Consider the following 21119-nt stretch of genomic DNA (forward strand, 5'->3'; position numbering starts at 1 on the left):
TTTTGGTATACGCAATACTCTTATTGATTCTAACAAAACTGCGTTTTTAGTTTTTCTCAAAAAATTCGGAGAACGGAAATATGGCGTTGCCGTTTTTCAAAAATTGACATATTTTTAAGTTCATATATTTCATCAAAGTATAAGTCAATATTATTCAAAAATTAACGACATCATTTGTAAAATGTAAAAAAAAATTAAACAAAAAATATTTTTAATTTAATTTTTTTAACTTTCGATTTTTTTTTTAAATTTTTTTTTCTCGTCACTAAACAAAATCTTAAATTTCCAATAGATATTATTTCTTATTATTTCTGCTTCATCTTATTCCTTCATCCAGAATTTCATCAGTGTACCTATCTTTTCACATGTGTTTCGATTTCTTGATTGTTATTCCAAAAGCAAACTTTTTGCCATGTTTCATGAGGGTAAATTCTTTTTAAATGCCTTTTTTAAAAAATATGCATCATTCAATTTGATATTGTTTCTAGAACCCTACTATTTCTGATTGCTTGACTGTACATTGAAGAATGAACTATTTTGTGCTGTACTCGTTAGTGAACCGATAAATTAAAGCTATACCGAACTGTGAAAACAAAGTTAAGTTTTCTTTAATTAAAACTTCGAAATTTTCCATCTCTAGGTATGATTTTGACGTATTGGGAATAAAAATTTGCCTTTGTTATTCAATCGAAAAAAAGTAAGCTACAAGCATAGTTTTGCTCTGCGGATCTTCAAGTCTGAATACATGTACAAATATTAGAAATAAATGAGCAATGGCTGAAAAATGGAAACAAGTTTACATTTTTAGTACATGTTTAATACATTTTTAGTACATTTTTAGAACTGCTTATTTTTGACATTTTCTGCTTTTTTTTACATTGTTAACACACTCACTTCGCAGTGTGATTTTTCATTTGAAACATGCTGTATATATAATGCATTGTTAATGCTTTAGAAAGGACATGACGTATTTTTGGGCCCAGGGCGTACACCGACAAGACTAGTATCACATTTAAGCTTTTATTGAGTTCTATAAGTGAGCCAAATATTTTCAAAATTGGTTTTGGGGATTTTAAGATATTTGAGTTTGAAGTGGGTGACGGAAAAATCAGAAAAATCGGATGTTTTCGAAACAACTCTTCATAGACATGACATATACTTTTTTTAATATGGTTTTTGTTTAAAGTAATGCAATTTTTTTTGTATATGAAATAAAAAGTTATCAATTGAAAATTTCATCAGTGTCAAAAGTATATGTCAATACTTATATTTCGAGATATCGAGATTCTATGCTTCGGATGCTATGAAGAGTTGTTTCGAAAACATCCGACTTTTCTGATTTTTCCGTCCCCAAGTTCGGACTCAAATATCTTTAAATCCCCAACACCAATTTTAAAAATATTTGACTCACTTATAGGGCTCAATATAAGCTTTCATTTAATACTAGTCTTGTCGGTGTACGCCCAGGCTCCAAAGAAAAATGGGTCATCTCCTTACGGAATTAAGTCCTAAAACGTAGCTAAGTGTAAACATGAATCTAACAGCTATATTTTTGACAAATTTCAGAATTGGTTCATTATCAAAACTAGTTTAGTGGATCCTTAAAGTACAAATATTTTCAAGGACTCGTAGACGACGACGGGATGTAACGTGCATTGTATCCTTATAACTGCTAAAATTTCAAACATTTCCTTAAACTTTTCGGGCTTTTTCTTAAAGCTTAATATCTTATTTAAGCGCCTGCGTTTTTAACCAACCATGTCATTAAATATTTCTATTCTTTCCATGAATATTCTAAGAATGCTTAACAAAAAAGCTTTTTTGAATGAAAAACACATTACATTAAAAACAGAAAACAGGTAACAGTTGATTGGCGAGAGAACTGAGAGAGGGTGGTAATCGGTGATGCATAAAAAAATATATAAAATTTTGTTTCATTATGTTTTTGTTTGAATTTTGTTTTGATTCTCTTTTCACCTTCACTTTTTGACGCCACATCAAAAGCTTTATAAAAGATATTTAATATTATAATATTATAAATTAATCTACTTAAGAGAATGGTGACAAAATGTCTCGGCAATCTTATGTTTGTTTTGGCGCTGCCGCCGGCTTAATTAAATAAAAAAATTCTATATTCAACAGGCTGTTTTGTTTATCTTTTATGAAGTTCAAGGTCTTCAACCCTTCATTAGGCATCAAAGTTTTTTTTTTCATTCTGTTTTTGTCTCTTTTTACATACATATAGGCAAACATTAAACAGTTTATACATAAAAAGAAAATATGGGTGGGTATGGTATTTGAATAATAAAATGAGTGTAAACTTAGGAAGTAATGAGAGAACCTTCCCATGAGTAATAGCCACATTTATTGAAAAAATGTATCTTCTTTAATTTTAAGGAAGTTAAAGCCTTTGGATACGTAACCTTTTATATCGTGAATTTTTGATTTTTAATAGTTTTTGCCAATAAAATTGTCCCATAGTTCTGTGACCCCAACTTTTCGTCACCGAAATTGGGATTCACAGCTATTAAAAGTGATAAATCGGAGCCGAATTTTGAAAATCGCAGCCGAAAATCGCAATTCCCAGCCGAAACGAGTAAATTGTAATAAAAACGCAGTCGACACTGATAAATTGCATGCCAAACTGGTTAATTGCAGCAAAAATTAGCAAATCGCAGCCAAAAGTGATTAATCGCAACCGAAACTCACGAATCGCAGCCGAAGCTTATAAATCGCAACAGAAGGTGGTTAATCGCAGTCAAAACTGACAGAGCGTGGCCGAAGCTGATAGATCGCAGATAAAATTTGTAAATTGCAAGCGAAACAAGTTAATCACTGTTGTTGGTAAATCGTATCCAAAACAGATATTTTACAGCCTAGGTTGGTAAATTGCACGCAAAACTTGAAAATCACAACCGAAACTCGTGAATCACAGCTTTAACGTTTAAATTTCAGTGGACACTGATGAATTTGTAGGTGAAACTGAAAAATTTCAGTCAAAAGGGGTTAATCGCAGCCGAAACTTGGAAATCGCAACCGAAACTAGTAACTCGCAGCCGAAACGGGTTAAGCGTAGTAAAAACACAGTAAAAACTAACAAATTTTAGTCAAAACTGGGATATTTCTGATAAATTGTAGGTGAAACTAAAAAATTTGAGTCGAAAAGGGTTAATCGCAGCCAAAACTTGAAAATCGCAACCAAAAACTCGTAAATCGCAGCCGAAACGGGTTAATCGTAGTAAAAACACAGTAAAAACTAACAAATTTCAGCCAAAACTGGGATATTTCTGATAAATTGCAGGTGAAACTAAAAAATTTGAATCAAAAAGGGTTAATCGCAGCCGAAACTTGAAAATCGCAACCGAAACTCGTAAATCGCAGCCGAAACGGGTTAATCGTAGTAAAAAACACATTGAAAGATAAGAAATTTCAGCTGAAACTGGGATACTCCTGATAAATTTCAAGACAAACTGGAAAATTGCAGTCAAAAAGGGTTAATCGTAGCCGAAACTTGAAAATCGCAACCGAAACTCGTAAAACGCAGCCGAAACGGGTTAATCGTAGTAAAAACAAAGTGTAAACTTACTAATTTCAGTTGTAATTTCAATTGGAAAATTGTAGCGGAAATTGGAAATATAAAAGTGGAAACTGGTGAATCGTAACCGACTCTTCTAAATCAAAGTCAAAACTGGAATGCATCATAAAACTACTTAATTATTTAGGTATTGGATGGAATATGTTAAACCATGAATGTTTTATTTATTATTATTAATATAATACATACATATACACCTATTTATCTTTAAGATTATTATAATTGTTGTCTTAGGTACCCAATAGCGCTGTTTAATAAGATGTATTATTTTATGGTTGCCAACTCTTTAAAAAATATTTTTTTTTTAATAAATATAATTGACATTTATACCAAAGCTAGTAGTAAATTTCTTTCTTTCAGACCATTTTATTATTTTTTACTGTTCACTTATTGAACTTTTGAAACCAAAAAATGATATTTTCATTTATTATCCATACACATTCTTAAATACTAATAAAATAGACATATTTTCTTAAAAAACAATAAAATTGTAGGTATACATAGATAGTGCTTTTGTTTTTGAGGAGAGGAACATTTACAAATTTTTTCCAAGAACTTTATGAAATCTAGCCAATTCAAAAGCCAAAAACTAATACATTTTTTATAAATAAAAATATTTTCGGCTCATTGCATTCAAAGCATTCAAAAGTTATTCTAAATCATGACCCAGATCGGGAATATCTAAAATTTGACGATTTACTCTTGAATTATTGTACATAATACTTATGTCAGGAGAATCAAATGTACAATTTAGCCTTTCACCATCTCCGTCAGTTGAAGATTCTTGAAAATATTTACGATAATTATCAAATAATGAATAAACTGCAATCCAACTGTAGAATAAGAAACCTGTGTAAAAAATAAATCTTCATTATTCATAAATAAAAAATAAAAAATTATATAAGTAGGTATATAATTACCTGAAAATAAAGCAAGTAAAATTCCAGCAATTAAATCAACAATGTAACCTTCTTTAGGGTTTATAATTATATAATTGAGTCCTGTGATAATCGAAATAATAGAAAGAGATGTTAAAATTATCAAACACGCAGCCATGCTAGCTAGCCATGGGACCATCATATTGTGGGATTTCTAGACAGATTGAAAAATAAATAAAATGAGAAATAGTTTAAATTTAAAATAAAGACAGTTTTCAAGCTGTAGGTACTAATATTTACTTGCAATCAAAGCAACGAAATTCTACATTTTCATTCCATTTAAAATAAAAAAAAAAACACTCTTTTACCCCAAAAAAGATTAATTCACTCCTCATTACCTTTTTGAAAAAAGCTGATATTTTGACACGTGAATTTTCGATTGAAAATTAGGGTGTTTTTTTTGGTATTAAGTCAAAATAAGGTGAACAAATTAATATTTTAAATCAAATAAATTACAGTGTATTTGGGACATAATAAGGTAAGTTTTCACCAAATTTCGTAGAAAAATTTTTGTTTTTGAAAAAGATAAAAATAAAAAACCAAAAACTCGGTTTTTTTAATTTTTCACATAAATTTTGAGGTTATGTGAAAAATTGTTGATACAAAAGTTGTAGATCTTTTTATTACCTACAACTTTGCCATACAACTTTTTTCTATAGGATTTGTAGTTTTGCCGGAAATCGAGATATACCATTTTTTACCATTAAAAACTCAACCCACCCACTTATCGAACTCGACTCGCCCGTAATTTATTTTTCCTTTAATTTTCATCATATTCACCTCCTTTTCCAATGGATTTCATTCTACTATGATTTTTTTTGGTTTCAAAAATTATCGACCCTGGTCTATTAACCATATATTTTTTAATTAATAAATTTTGAAAAAATGAATCTTTGAATTTTTTATAAAATTTCATTTTTTTTTGGCCACCTATGAAGAATAATGTAGATCGAACGTGCAAAAACTGATTTCCAAGCTCGATTATTTTTTTTTATTGAAAATTCCACTAATATAAGTAACGACCAAAATTTTCAAAACAGTTGAATTTGAAAAACATTTCTTTTCTAAAAACTGAAGCTTTTCAACACAAAAATTGTAGCGCAAAAATTAATTTTATAGTTCCCATTGCATCGGTCACGGTTAGTTTATATTTCGGTTTGAAGTTTAAAAAGTTTATTTTCGGTTCGTTGTACGAATGCAAAAAAAATAAATTGCACGACTGGGGTCGCACGTACTTGCTCTTAGAGTTAAAGTTGCTTAAATGTTTAAGACTTTTTATATGTATAGAAATTTGGAAAAAAAAAATAACATTCGTTTTTTTTTTTAAATAAAATAAAATCTGAAATTAAATTGCCCTCCAAAACAAGTATGCAGTTTTGATTGATATATTAACATGCATTTTTAGAAAAAAAATTTTCAAAATCGTTAGAGCCGTTTTTTAAAAAAGTAATTTTTTATAAATAATTTTTTGGAAAAAAAGCTTTAAAATAAAATTGGTATGCCATTTTGTAGAAATCACTAATCAACATCTAAAAACAAAATTTCAAAAAAATTCAATGCCCCGTTTTCGAAAATTTGATTTTTCAAAAAAAAATTTTCAAATTTTTTTTAAAAATCCAAAAATTATTTTTTTCAAAATTTAATTTTTGGCTTATATTTAAATTATATAAGTGCTTCTTCACAAAAAGTTTCGTTGAAATCGAATAAGCAGTTTCCGAAATAATCGGATTTGAAAAAAACGGTTCTATGGCAGGTACCGTAAATAATGATTTTCAAAAAAAAATTTTTTCATTGAAAGATAGACCTTAACTTAATAATAACATTTGAATTTTTTAAACAAAATCGTTGGAGCCGTTTTCGAGATATTTCAATTTTACTAAAATCGGTATATGACAAGTGCCGTTATTTTTGGTCCAAAAAAATTAATTCCAAAAACCCCTCTGGAGAGTCGCCAAATAACGCTACATACCAAGTTTGACATTAATTGGTCCATCCGTTTAGGCTGTAGCTCCTTATACAGACAGACAGACAGACAGACAGACTGACAGACAGACAGACAGACAGACAGACAGACAGATAGACAGACAGACAGACAGACAGACAGACGGACTTCCGGGACCCACTTTTTTGGCATTGTCTACCATCGTAATGTCATGGAAAAATGCTATCTCAACTTTTTTTTTTTGTACGAATGCATAACTTGATATATAGTACCTATGTCGCAAGTAAAAATAAAAAATGTTAATCTTTTGAATCGTTTCGTATGGGTTTTCGTGTTAATTGATTACAATAGGTAATTGTTAGGAAAAAATTTCAAAAAAAAAGTTTTTATTTTTCCAAATTTATTCTCCATTGACTCGAGCACCGGAAGTGCACTTTTTTAACTCAAAACAAAAACTGACCGATTTATGAGAACCACAAAATAAGCTACCATTATCGGAATTTTGAATAAAAAAAACTGTCTTAGCTATTAAATTAAGTTCTTATACTATAGTTTAAAAGCAATTAAAACAGCGAAAAAATTTTAATGCCAGCGAAATTTATTTCGTTTCAGATTTTGTCTGTTAACTTCATACTTATTTTAGTGGAAATTTAGTAACTCAATAAGAATAACCAATAGAGCTACATATTTTTGGTTTGCACAGCAAATTACCATTTAATTATAACTAATTTTATTTCGTCACAAAGTGTCCACCAAATTAAGGGACGTGATTTCCAAGACTATACCTGGTTTGAAATAGAACCAAAATGCGTACTCATATTTTATCACAAAGTTTTTGAAAATCCATTAAATTGAATAAATTTGATATATTTTATTTTTTTAAGCACTGAAAGTGTGCTCCCTTAACAACATTTTTTTTATTAAAATAAACACATGGTGATCCTTTTAATTTAACAGTTAAGGGATTTGACCACCCTGGCAGAACAAAAACTGCACTTTTTCTACTTTATAAATTCGTAACTATGTTCCAGAATATTTTTATTTTTAAATCATCACATCATTATATCAAAAAACGTTTGAAGAATAACATTTTTTGAAAATATGGTGCGTGATCTTGGCTGCAGCAGAGGTCCTTCAAGCTGGGAAACCGACGAAGTTACGAATACCAGAGTTACGGGCGACAGAGTTACGAGCGTCAAAGTTACGCGAAACCGAAGTTACGAAAAACTAGAGTTACGAATTCTAAAGTTATGTTAAGCTATGACATGTGATTTTTGGGTTGGCAACAATTGCGAGGAACGATATGGAATTATGGAAATACAAACAAGAAATTAACATTTTTCTCATAGGTCTGAACTAAATGAGTTAAGCGAAAATGGGTGTTATTTAATCTTGTAAAATTTTGATTGAATTGGTATAGATATACATATATGGTTTTGTTTTTGTGAGAAGATCGCAAAAACGTTGAAACAGAAAAAAAAAACATAATTATACTTATGTAAGTTTGGGGGACATAATTGAAATTAACTTCTTATTTGTCCAACTAATATTGCACCTACGTATCGATATTCTCTTATTTATGTTTCCATAATTCCATAACGTTCCTCGCAATTGTTGCCAACCCAAAAATCACATGTCATAGCTCAACAAAACTTTGGAATTCGTAAATCTAGTTTTTCGTAACTTCGGTTTCGCGTAACTTTGACGGCCGTAACTCTGTCGCGCATAACTCTGTTATTCGTAACTCCGTTACCATTTCCCTTCAAGCTATATGATACTCCGTAATGGTCAATCTAATAAAAGAAATTGATGGTTTCCGTGATCTCGATGATAGTCAAAAAAATATAGCTCGCAGTGGCTCAACCATCCTGTCAAAAAATGTCTGTAACTTGACCAAATTTAAATGTTTCGATACTCAACAGACCTTAAAATGTTCGTCAATTTTAGGGTTGCCAACATTTTTCTTACCAAATTGTAATAGCTCGTAAGATAGTTTATCATCATATTTTGATTATACCATTGATTTTGAAACACCCTGTATTTTTATTCCAGGACTCTAATATCTTAATATACAAATTTAACACTTTTTTGTTCAAATATGACTCCACTCCCAAAAATGATATCCAAAAGTGGAAAAACTAAGTCGAAATTGCCAACTCATATAATTAATTTTGTTAGTTATGATTTAGAACTTGAAAAGCATTATAAATTTCATGACAATTGTTCAATGTGTTCACAAAAACTTATTGTAAAGATTTGATTAAAATAATTTAAATTTATTTTATAACAATTTATCTAAACTTACCCTTTTAATTCCAATAATTAACGACATCGAACAGACCAAACTAAAAATACACAATAGAAGTCGAAAAGTTATCTTTGCAGGAGAACCTTTAAAGAAAATTAAAATAAATCTTTAAATTCAAAGTAATTTTTGAACAAAATTCATCAACTAACTTATCTTAGGAGGGTTTGTTTTGTCATAATCAATATTATAATCGATTTCATCCTGTGGCGAACACACCAGCAAAATTATGACCATAGCTAGACCAATAAATTCACCAATACAAGAAATCAAACTTATGTAGCCAAAAACTAAGCCAGCTGTGGACAGACTTAGACAGCAAAATTTTTGTATTTTATAAACCATTTGAGAAGCAAAATAAATATCCTTTTTGACAACTTAATTGGCTGGAAATATAGGAAATAGAAACCTTTGATGTTTTGTTTTTTTCTCTTATCAGTCAATGAACTCAAGGTCAAAGATGGTATAGAGAATCACATCCTTTTCCTCAGGCATTGGAAACCAGAAACCACTTAGTTGTTGTTAAGTTTTTGTTAAATCTCTTTTGTTCTACTCTTTTGTAATAACATTTCACCACACTTGAAAAAAATCAGCTTTAAAATCACTTTAAATTTCAATTAAACACTTCTCAATTTATTGTTTGTTTATTTTATTTTCTTTATTTATAAACAACAAACACTCTGCGTAGTGTGACGCCTTTTTGACATAAATTTTACTTGATAGAGTTATTTCAGAGGAGCTTTTTATGTTTAAAGCTTTTTTTTGGAATTCAATACAAAACTGCAACTATGTACATAGTCAAATATTTTGGTTTTTTAAATTGAAGGTCAAGAGTAAAGTTTTTGTGTATACCTATAAAAGGATGGTTGAAGAGTTGCAGCTGAATAAAACTACTTGAAATACAATGACTAGTGTTTCTAATCACAATCTTATAATAAAACGAAATTTTCTATAAAATTAATAATTGTATATATTAAAAATGCTGGAATATGTATATTCCTCTAAACACTGTGATTCAGATAGGTTTTCGAAAAATATTGTTACAATTTAAGACAACTCAGGAGCCTGAACATCTATTTATATAAAACGACTGGATAGATGGGTGATAGGCATAGGATTATGCGAATTAGACTAGGAAAGAAATTATTTCAACGCCAAGAGCAAATTTTATGAAAACCATTAATAATAATTTTGTATGAATTTAAAACACATGTAGGTACTTTTATTTGCATAATCGAGGTAATTATTTGTGGAAATAATAGATCGAAAATCTGAAAACAACGGTTTTGTTTGAAAATGTTTATAGATTGAAGATTGAGCTCGAAATTGGTACCTTACATTCTTGTACGCTTTTGAAAAGAATTCACTGTGATGTTTCAGACTCAAGATTTAGGGTTGTAACATGACCTTTTAAAAAGAGTCTTGGATAAGCTGATTTTAAGATTTATTTTTTAAAGATTTCAAGTTAAATCTTCTGTCAATTTCTCATGTTAAGTCTATATTCTAATCAAGAAAAATTTCGAATTGAGAGTGGATTCCACTTTAAGTGTAAACAAATTTAGACAAAAATTGTATTTGTATAATCCATTTTTGTATTATTTTTTTTTTTGTTTATATTTCTTCTTTGCAATAATAGACCAGGGTCAATAATTTTTGAAACCAAAAAAAATCATAGTAGAATGAAACCCATTGGAAAAGGAGGTGAATATGATGAAAATTAAAGGAAAAATAAATTACGGGCGAGCCGAGTTCGGGAAGTGGGTGGGTTGAGTTTTTAATGGTAAAAAATGGTATATCTCGATTTCCGCCAAAACTACAAATCCTATAGAAAAAAGTTGTATGGCAAAGTTGTAGGTAGTAAAAAGATCTACAACTTTTGTACAACAATTTTTTCACATAACCTCAAAATTTATGTGAAAAATTCAAAAAACCGTGTTTTTGGTTTTTTATTTTTATCTTTTTCAAAAACAAAAATTTTTCTACGAAATTTGGTGAAAACCTACCTTATTATATCCCAAATACACTATAATTTATTTGATTTAAAATATTAATTTCTTCACCTTATTTTGACTTAATACCAAAAAAACAACCTAATTTTCAATCGAAAATTCACGTGTCAAAATATCAGCTTTTTTCAAAAAGTCGGTGGGTATTTCGTTCGTTAAAATGTCTATTTTCTGATGGTGTAAAAAAATTTTACATTAGTATACTATAGAACATGTTCTAGTAAAATTCAAAAAATGAAAAAAGCTTGAATTCGAAAAAAAAATTTTATCATTGTTTACAATTTTGGCCTATTTATTCAAATTAACACTTTAATTACTCAAAAAACGTAAGATTAATCAATGTTACATGAAATCTAACGTTTTTTGAGTAATTAAAGTGTAAATTTGAATAAATAGGCCAAAATTGTAAACAATGATACAAAATTTTTTTCGAATTCAAGCTTTTTTCATTTTTTGAATTTTACTAGAACATGTTCTATAGTATACTAATGTAAAATTTTTTTACACCATCAGAAAATAGACATTTTAACGAACGAAATACCCACCGACTTTTTGAAAAAAGCTGATATTTTGACACGTGAATTTTCGATTGAAAATTAGGTTGTTTTTTTGGTATTAAGTCAAAATAAGGTGAACAAATTAATATTTTAAATCAAATAAATTATAGTGTATTTGGGATATAATAAGGTAGGTTTTCACCAAATTTCGTAGAAAAATTTTTGTTTTTGAAAAAGATAAAAATAAAAAACCAAAAACACGGTTTTTTGAATTTTTCACATAAATTTTGAGGTTATGTGAAAAAATTGTTGTACAAAAGTTGTAGATCTTTTTACTACCTACAACTTTGCCATACAACTTTTTTCTATAGGATTTGTAGTTTTGGCGGAAATCGAGATATACCATTTTTTACCATTAAAAACTCAACCCACCCACTTCCCGAACTCGGCTCGCCCGTAATTTATTTTTCCTTTCATTCTTATCATATTCCCCTCCTTTTCCAATGGGTTTCATCCTACTATGATTTTTTTGTACTTTTTAATGTTTTTGAAGGCATCGGCACTGGTCTATAATTTTTTGCTTCATTTTTTTATTTTTTTTCAGGTGAGTTCTAAAAATAACACCAAGAAACAAAATACTTATTTCAATTTTTTGATAAAATTTTGACCCTACGGTAAGAAAAGAAGTTCAGTAAAATCCAATTTAAAACTGAAAATAATATAAAATTTTTATTTAAAAATTACAAAAACATCTTTAAAAAAATTGATTTTTATTTACACCAAAAATAATAATTTTTCTTTAAAATTTGTATCAATTTAAAGTTAAAATTATACTTAAATGATATTATTCATAAATTTTTTATTGAAATTAGAAACGTTGAAACAGAAAATCAGACATAAATAAAACTGCTCTACGGAAGATACCGTTAATAACGGTCCTAAATTGATGTCCCTCAAGTTAGCTGAGCAAGGTCAGCAAAACATAAGTTTTCTAATTGGGTCTTCTAGTGCTAATTAAGTACCCCAAAATTACATTAAGTGCTCCACTACTTGAATAAAATTGGTATTGGTATAATATATAGGAATAGGTGCTAATTAAGTGCTCTACTATTCCAAAAACAAATAAAAAAAAAATAACTTTTTTCTCTGATTTTCGAAAAAAAATATTTGTTTTTTTTTTTTTTCAAATTATCTTGAATAATTTAGTACTTGACTAGTTCAAGTTAAGTACCTCATTTTCGGAAGAAATTTTCGAGATTTTTTATTAAAAAAAATATTTTCATTTCCAATACAAATCCGTTCTGCTAACTTTAATTTCGTTTTGAAACGAAATTTGATTTAAAGTTTTTTTTTAAATTTTTTTCAAAAGTATCTTACCTACTTAATTAATTAATTAACATCAAAGATTCAATAACAAAACTTATGTTCTGCTGACCTTGCTCTGCTAGCTTGAGGAACATCCTTAATTTGACCTTAATTGCCGCAGTACACATAATTTTTTTTAACCAACATCGTAAAAGCAGTTTTTGAGAAAAACAATCTTTTCTACTTTAGTCATATGGGATGTAAGTACTGTTATGAATGACCATACCCCTTAACTATTTTTATTATTTTTTTTAAGTTTAAATTTTTTCGAAAACGCACTGATGAATTTTTTTAATTTTCGTTTTTAAATGTTGAATGATATTTTCTAAAAAATGAAATATCAACTTTTTTTTATAATTATAAAATTACAAATTTATTTACAAAAAATTATTTTTTTAACGGGTGTAATGGTTTTCTAAATTAGTTTATAAATTTTCTTTGAAGATGTGTTACAAAATATAAATGATTTGAAACTACATATTTTTATTCCAACATTTAATAGGTACCCAGGTATAAATTGTAGGAATAAAAGTAATAATATTAATAATATTTAATAGTTTAAACTCGTTCTCTCGTTGTTCCAGTTTGTTTTTCACTTTGAAATATAAGATAAAGTGAGTAAATTCCAATCCATACGTAACAGAGAAAAGCTATTTAAAAAAAAAAGAATGTCAAGATTTTATAAATAAAAAATAAAATTTTTTTTTCACTAACCTGTTAAAAGAATTAATGTTATTAAAGAAAAAAATAGAACAGAAAATTTGCTAATATTATCCCATATGATAAAAATTAACGCAATTGGTGTAATAATAACAATCTGAAAGGCATTCGCACCTAACCATGGTAAAAGCAGAATATGTGATCTCTATAAAGTTTGAAAAGGAAATAAAAAAAAAAATTATTTAGTTTAGGTCAAGAGTTGTATAAATTATAAATTTAATTAACCTGTCTAACTGCAATTATAAGTAAAACGGCAACGCCAACACCAATAATAGTATACCATATTATTCCTTTTATATTGGCATCAAATAGGCTGTAAATAGCTGTGATTATTGAATAAAATATTGAAAACCATCCATAGGCAGCGGCTCCAGTTGGAAGGTCCATACAACATAATTTGTCAATTGTATACATTTTTGTATTGTCAGGTTGTTTGGAAGTTCCTTTAAAATAGAAAAAAGAACTATTATACTTGGATCTTAATAAGTTTTGAACAAAATTGAATTTATATTTATTTATTTTTTCAAACGTTTGAATGCTATTAATTTTCACAGAAATTGTAATTATTTTCAAGAAAATAACCGATTTCAATTGAAGAAGAGATTTCTGCAAAGAAGCGATTAAGCAGCCATTATCTTAAAACTTACAAAAAGTTAAATAAAACTGCAAAAAAAAAATCATATTTCGAATACCTATCCATATATTAGGTTTAACTACGCACAAAAACAAGGGATTCATCAGTGTCTATTTTGGGTATAAACTATTGTAGTTGATTATATAAATACACTTACTTTCAATAACCAATTTTATAACGTTACGGGTGTGACAGTAAAAACTATCTGATTATTTGATACTAAATGTTGTGGTAAGGAATAAATATGTAAGTATGTATAACAGAATTGTAAATTGTAATTGTAAAAGAATAATAATTTTTATATTGACACTCCACACTCCACAATAAGTTGAATTTGATTAACTTACCTATACAAAATTTGTTGGATTATAATAATTTAAAAATATATCTAAAATAACTACGTTTCCAATTTATACTTTATGGTAACGCAGTGGAGCAGTAACGCTGTTGTAAATATCTAATAATATCGCAAATATGAACTTAATTGAAAAATAAACATCAAAAATGTTGTCACTGTGAAAACTCTTAGCATAAAAACTCAGTATAAGAAAAACATTAATACAAATTTTGTGTATATACCTACCAATCTCACAAATGTGAAACCTCACCTGTCTTTTACTAACTTTAATAAATTACGACAAGTTGAAGAAAATGAGGTATATTTTTAAACTAAATTAATATTAAACTACAGTTACTTAGTATATTTTCCCATGGTAACGCCGAGTAACTAAAATTGCATACCTAACTAGGAGCAGTGTTGCCAGAATATTTTAGAGGCAAGGAGCCAATTTTGAAAAATCTTTGAGCCAAGAAGAGCTACTTTCAAAAATAGGCCAAAAAAACGCAAACAATTTTCAAATGGTATGAGATTTTTAATTTTTAATTTTCATATAACTTTTGTTACCAGACTTAGAGTATAATAATTGTTTGTTTTTCATTTTGTTGATATATTCTGGTTTTCATGCTCATTGACGGCCATGAAATTAAATTTTTTAATACATAAAAATGAAAATGTATGCAAATTCGTTGTCTCTGTCCACATTTCTGGTGGAATTTTGTTGTAAAAGTTCAAAATTAAGAGAGCCGAATTCCGATAAATAGGAAATCGGAATTTTAAGGAGCGAGTGAATCTTCAAGGAGCCTGTTTGGCTATAAATAGTCGGCTCTGGTAACACTTTCCTGGGGCAACATGTACAATATTTTTAATTATTTAAATATTATGTGAAATAAGTATTTCCTGGGATTGGAATAAAGTTAAAAACTCATTACTTTGGCATCAATGTTCTAGTACAACCACGAATACGAGATATTATGAGAAATTTCTCTTATTTTCTGGGACAAAATTAGAACATTTAGTCTAGTATGTTTAAATCTTGTTACATTAAACTCCCTTTTTTATTTCTATAAATATCACTTGAAATCCTAGGAAAATTAATTATAATTTAATTAAATTAATTAATTAATAAAAAATTACAAAAAAAAATTTCTAGAAACTAAACTTTAGCGCTTTCTGTGTAATAGGCTTAGTTTGGAGAAATAAATTGAAGACTTTGTTTGTACAGTGGTTACGTATTAGAAACTAAAACCGGGCTAAAAATTTTCCAAACAAAATTGTTTGAGAAATAAAACTTGTTCCTTAGCTTAAAAAAAACTACGTCATCGTGATCAGGTTAAACGATAAGAAACCTTGGTTAATACAAAATTACAAAGAATCGCTCACCACACATACAATAATCAAAATAAAACAAAAAGTAACAGTCATCTTCGAGACATGATCAAATAATGACAATTTGACTTTTATAACACACAAAAAGTACACAAACAAAAAACATAAACAATCTTGGGAAGCTTGCAAAAAAAATATTTAATCATGCACAACGCCAGATTAAATCGATGATTTTCAACCAGCTGCTTTTGTAGCAATGCGTGCACACAATTTACATAAAATAAGTTTTTTCTATGAAACATTTTTAATGTTAGTCACGTTTTGATCAGTTTTGTTTTTGGGAAATAACACCTTGTTGGCGTTGAAAAACCATAAAACTATAATGCACAATAATTAAATTATTGTCTACTCAAATTTCATTATTTGAAATCAAATCAAATGAATTTTGTTCATGTAATAGTAAATCGTGTTTTATTTTAATTAACTCGATCGTTTTGCGATATAATTTTATATAGAAAAAAAAAAAAATAAATAAATAAAAACTATAATTTCATCTCGACATTATTTCACAAGTGTCCTTAATACTTTTGTCACTGACTCGTGTTTCATGAATTATTGTCAATGCATTAAATATAGTTTCTTCCCGTTACGTCAGTTTAATGAGTAATTTTCTATCAACATAGTACATATTCCTTCTTATGATTACACATTCTTCTAAATCCGTTATCAAAAAAATTGAAAGATATTCAAGAAAAAAGAACTTCCTTACAATCAAAAATTATAAACTCCACCACAAACGTAGGGAACAAGAAAACTAAAAGAGAGATCTTGAAATATTCAAGTTCAAGCAATAAACACAGCTTTTGGAGAAAAATTATTTATTCAAAGGTAGGGTTCTCAATTTTTTTTTTGAGTCAGTCTATTTAATACATTAGTAGTAAAAAGTACTAGGTACTTTTTTTTTAACAAAAATTGTTTAAGTCACAAAGCCTTAAAAAGTTAATGTATATAAAATCTGAAAAATAGTTAATACTTGTACAAGAGAAATAATAAGGCTAGGCGCACACATGCGATTTTCAGTCGTTGCTACTAAAAAATCGCAGTCGCAACATAAAATTACCGTGCACACACTTGCGACTAAAAAATCGCGCGACTATTTTTTATTGCAAGAAAAAACATTATGTTTGGTCGAAAAAAAGTTGACCGTTTTTCGATAAAAAAAAAATGCATCATCTCAAGATCAAAAGAGCCAGGAGATACTCACTGTTCAAATCTAATGGTCAAATGACCGCAAAGAAAACAATCACGAAATCCGTTCGTATTGGAAAATTTCATACAAATGGTATCTACGATCGGATTTTATGATAAGGTGAATTCATGAAACGGTGTAAGCTCTGGTAAAAGTGGTAAAGTAATAAATGTCTCAAAATTTGGTAAGGGTTTGACAGCTTGTTCACCAGATTAGAAATAGAAATGAATTCTCTGCAATGTGTATGTTTGTATCTTATTTTAGGCCCCACGAGTACCATTATTTCACTAAAGCATTGTATACTCATTCTATAGTACTGGGTAAATTTGTGAGGGCCTTCTCTTAAATTTTTATGAATTTTATGGAATTGTCCTTTTAAATTTCCTATCGTTTATAAAAAAAGAGCCACTATACAACACTTTCTAGTAATATTATATATTATTGTACTTAAAATAATTGTTCCAAGTGCCGCACGTGCGGGCAGGTGCATTATATTCTGTATAATATATCCTTATGTACAGCAAAAAAAAATCGCGAAAAATAGAACCGGATCCATTTTTTTAAACTTTGCGATTTTAAAATCGCAAGTGTGTGCGCACTCATTTAAAATAATGTGTTTCATTTCTTGCGTCTAAAAAATCGAGTGGTTGAAAATCGCATGTGTGCGCATGATTTGGCCTCTTTGCGACTGCTACTTTTTAGTCGTTTTCGGTTTAGTCGCAAGTGTGTGCACAACTATACTGGTCCATTTGTTCCATTTTAATTTTCGACAATCGCGTCGCCAAAAAAATGGGACAATTTTCAATTTTTAAATCGCGGCCTTTTTTTAGAAGCATGTGTGTTCACCGGCATTGAAATCCGTGTGATCCATTTTTGCGACTAAATAATCTCGCGACTGAAATCGCATGTGTGCGCCTAGCCTAAGTACCTATAAACTAGTTTTGATATGCTCAAAATGTGGATAGAAAAAGTTCATACTTGACGATTTTTCAAGAAAAAGCATTATTTACTTCTTTTTATGCAATATACCATAAAAAAACGACAATTTTTAAAACTTTTTAAAACGTAGTTGTTGTTATTATTTAGTAGTGGAATGCTTTCCCTGTTTAAATAAATCTCTCAATGGTGTCGGGTAGGTAAACAATCCATTCAGCCGATAAATGGGCGATGAATAACTAACAACATGCGGGAAAACTTGTTTATAAAAATGAATTTCTTCTTCAAAAATTAGATAGATAACACATGAATGAATATACTCGTATACTCAGCTTTTGTATTTAATTACTAAATTCTATAGAATTTAAATATTCTTGGGAATTAAAATACAGCTTTAACATACAGTAATTTATTTTTCTAAAGCGCCAGATTGCATTCGGGAACGATTGATTCATAATTCAAAAACTATAAATAAATAACTCCTCTCTAAGCAATTGATGCGCTAAGAAATGTTTTTATACTCGTAAATTACTATAAATAAAATTGAAACTATAGAATTATAGAACAACAGTAGGAAAAAATAATTTGGTCCCGTCTTGACCAGTTATTCCATTAAAAAACTGTAATACTAAAAGTTTTGATCCAAAGAAGTTTCATAAAAATGATAAAAATGCAATCAAAAATCAAAATCGGTTCACCCAGTCGAAAGTTATGAGGTAAAAAACTAAAAAACAAAAAATTGTGATACTCGAGGACTGCCGCGGTTAAGCCGCATTGCATTTTTTATCAACTTTTGCAATTATAATTATAATTATTTATTTATTTTTTACTTATACCGTATTTTATTTTTCCTTTGATATTAATTAAAGTATTTTCTTTGATATTAGTTCAAGTTAAAAAAAATGTCAAAGAAAAAAAAATTGTTGTCTGTAAAATCGTTTAACAGACGATATTATAAAAAAGCAAAAATATTAATTAAAATTAATTAAATTAAAAATTAGCATTTGCCATTATGTTAATTTTTGTGTATGCAAAAGTATACAAAAAAATTTTACCTTCAAAAAGGCCTTATTTCTTCTAAAGTATTAAGCCATAACTAAAGCCTATATATTTTGTAAAACCTTTAAAAATGTTTTCTTGAAATCACACATTTCTCATGAAAAAATGTGAAAAAATTAACTTTTTTTTCCTTACACATCATACTGTCAATATTTTTACATGACAACCTGTAATAAATTTTATATCATCTAAAAGCTTATTATTTTAGCTTTCAATATTTACTTCAATCATGTTTGTACGACATCTAGAAAAAAAGCTGACATTTTTTGAATGCAATCAATTTTCATCAAAAAAATAAAAATAAACAATATTTTTTTTTCTTCCATCTCGATTTGGTCCATTTTTTTACTTGACAAGTTATAAAAAATTTATATCATTGAAAAGCTTATCATTTTACCATTAAAAATTTTCTTCAACCATATCTGTACGAAAAAATTGCAAACTTCGTACAGTCGTACCAAATATACATTAATTAAAGCGAACGACCCAAGTGGGTGACGTCAGGTTTTTTCGTTACGAAATTTTTTGATTTGGTCCCCATACCAAGGCCCGCAATAAAATCTATGCAATAAAATATTACTTTCCTTTATTCTAAGAGCCCACAGAAAACTTTGGAAAACAATATAAGGTCGCTACTTAAAGATCCCAGACTCTTGAATTCGTTATTAGAACGTATAAGGTTATTAATCTGCATACTCACATTTTGGTTATACCTCCACTCCTAAAATTTGCTGTGGGTTCACGGTCTACTTGCAAAAAGATTATTTGAAAACCCGCCGTAGAACCATTTTTAATAATACCCGATTTGTTTAATTTCAATAGCATTCTTAAAACTAAAGCATATGTATATGCAAAAATAGCTTTTTTATAAGACAAAAATAAAATTTTGAAAAAAATAATTTTTTGTGTTTTTAGAAGAATTTAGATATTTTTTTTTGGAAATATCAAATTTTCAATTTTCAATTTTTTTTTTGATTTTTTGGTTTTAGATGTTGACTAAAAAAATTACTACAAAATGGCATATCAAATTATATTACCAACTGCATTGAAAAAAAACCACATCCACAAAATTGTATTTGTAAAAAATTTTAAACAAAATTGTTTTCTTAAAAACGGATAGAATTTTGGGTTGGTAACGTTTTCCCCAAGACATAATTCCCAAACTAAAATCTTCAAACCCAAAATCCCCAAACTGAAATCCCCAGCAGCAAAATCTCCAAAGAGAAATTCCCCATAGCAAAAATCTCCAAGCTAAACTCTCAAAAAAAAAAAAATATATTCAAGTAGTGAATCATGCGATTAAATCGCGCGATTTAATAGCATGATTTACTACTTGAAAATATTTGTTTTGGACATAATAATTTGCTTTTTTGTTTTTGAATGGAAATGATTGCCTTATCTTTTTATAATTAGCTTTTTCCGTCTTTAATTTGATCTTCGAACAATAATCCCATCCATAGGAACTATTTTTATGAAAAACCACAGACACTTCTACTTATTAATACTTTTGATAAACTGCAAGTGGATAATTTGTTCTTAAAAAAAAAAAACTAATCGTTATTACGCCATAACGGTAAAAGAATGGCATGTCCCTGTCACAAGAGTAACAGTATTAGAAGACGAACTGGACATTGGAAATTTGGAGATTTCGTGGAGATTTTGGCAAAAAAAATTGTTTCTTTGGAGATTTTATCCATGGAGATTTTTTGTTGGAGATTTTGGCAAATTGGATTATTTTTTTGGGGATTTCGTCTCATGGCGATATTTTTTTTTGGTGATTTCGTACGAGTTCCTAGAATTTTTTTTTGTTTTTACCTAAAGTATAGTATACACTTAAAAAAGTTCTTTTTGATAAAAAAAAAATAAGTGATGAACAAAATTTTTGTTTCTTGCAAAAAAAGAAATGTCTGTGGTGAACAGATGACAATTTTAAGTTTTTTTTTTTCCGCAAAAACAATGGGATGCACATTGTTTTGGGAGAAAAAAAAATCGTCGTGAGTACCTATAAATTTTTTATTGATTTTGGTTGACAGATGTGGTGAATTAAAAAATATTTTTTTTTCGGAAAAATCTAAAAAAAATCTCTCCCAGAACTGTATACTTTACCTTTAACAAAAGAAATCAAATTGCATGACATTTTTGTTGCTCAAATTCATTTAATAGAATAAAGTTTTATTTTTTTTTTCAATATGACAGTTATAACGACA

At 28.4% G+C, this 21119-nt stretch overlaps 3 protein-coding genes across 8 annotated transcripts in view; 1 reads left to right on the forward strand and 2 right to left on the reverse strand.

The window, feature by feature from the left end:
- The window catches only part of LOC129921111 (pre-mRNA splicing regulator USH1G), a 522815-nt gene that overhangs the window by 381541 nt on the left and 120155 nt on the right, over window positions 1–21119 (forward strand). The window contains exon 2 of one of the 4 annotated variants that reach the window (XM_056002794.1): window positions 11888–11957. The exons of the other annotated variants lie outside the window; for them this stretch is intronic. The gene's annotated coding sequence lies outside the window, so the exon portion shown is untranslated. The remainder of the gene's footprint in view (window positions 1–11887; window positions 11958–21119) is intronic. 4 annotated transcript variants of the gene reach the window in all.
- On the reverse strand, window positions 4102–9583 carry LOC129921118 (uncharacterized). 2 transcript variants are annotated; one of them, XM_056002803.1, is made up of 5 exons: window positions 9229–9583; window positions 8933–9166; window positions 8781–8866; window positions 4516–4687; window positions 4102–4444 (listed from the first exon to the last, which is right to left on the reverse strand). In XM_056002803.1, the coding sequence occupies exons 2-5, from the start codon at window positions 9123–9125 to the stop codon at window positions 4245–4247; spliced, it is 651 nt and encodes a 216-aa protein (XP_055858778.1). In that variant the 5' UTR covers window positions 9126–9166; window positions 9229–9583; the 3' UTR covers window positions 4102–4244. The 2 variants fall into 2 exon arrangements, with proteins under 2 accessions (XP_055858778.1, XP_055858779.1); XM_056002804.1 differs by having other exon boundaries at window positions 4102–4276; window positions 4343–4444; window positions 8933–9583.
- LOC129921135 (uncharacterized) lies at window positions 13091–16528 on the reverse strand. 2 transcript variants are annotated; one of them, XR_008773461.1, is made up of 4 exons: window positions 16438–16528; window positions 13594–13811; window positions 13363–13513; window positions 13091–13298 (listed from the first exon to the last, which is right to left on the reverse strand). XR_008773461.1 is itself a non-coding variant. In XM_056002824.1 (4 exons), exons 1-4 carry the CDS (start codon window positions 15727–15729, stop codon window positions 13207–13209), a joined length of 468 nt encoding a protein of 155 aa, XP_055858799.1. In that variant the 5' UTR covers window positions 15730–15842; the 3' UTR covers window positions 13091–13206. The 2 variants fall into 2 exon arrangements, 1 of the variants encoding a protein (XP_055858799.1); XM_056002824.1 differs by lacking the exon at window positions 16438–16528 and adding an exon at window positions 15723–15842.

Source organism: Episyrphus balteatus, chromosome 1 (assembly GCF_945859705.1).
Source record: "Episyrphus balteatus chromosome 1, idEpiBalt1.1, whole genome shotgun sequence".
Classification (NCBI taxonomy): Eukaryota; Metazoa; Arthropoda; class Insecta; order Diptera; family Syrphidae; genus Episyrphus; species Episyrphus balteatus.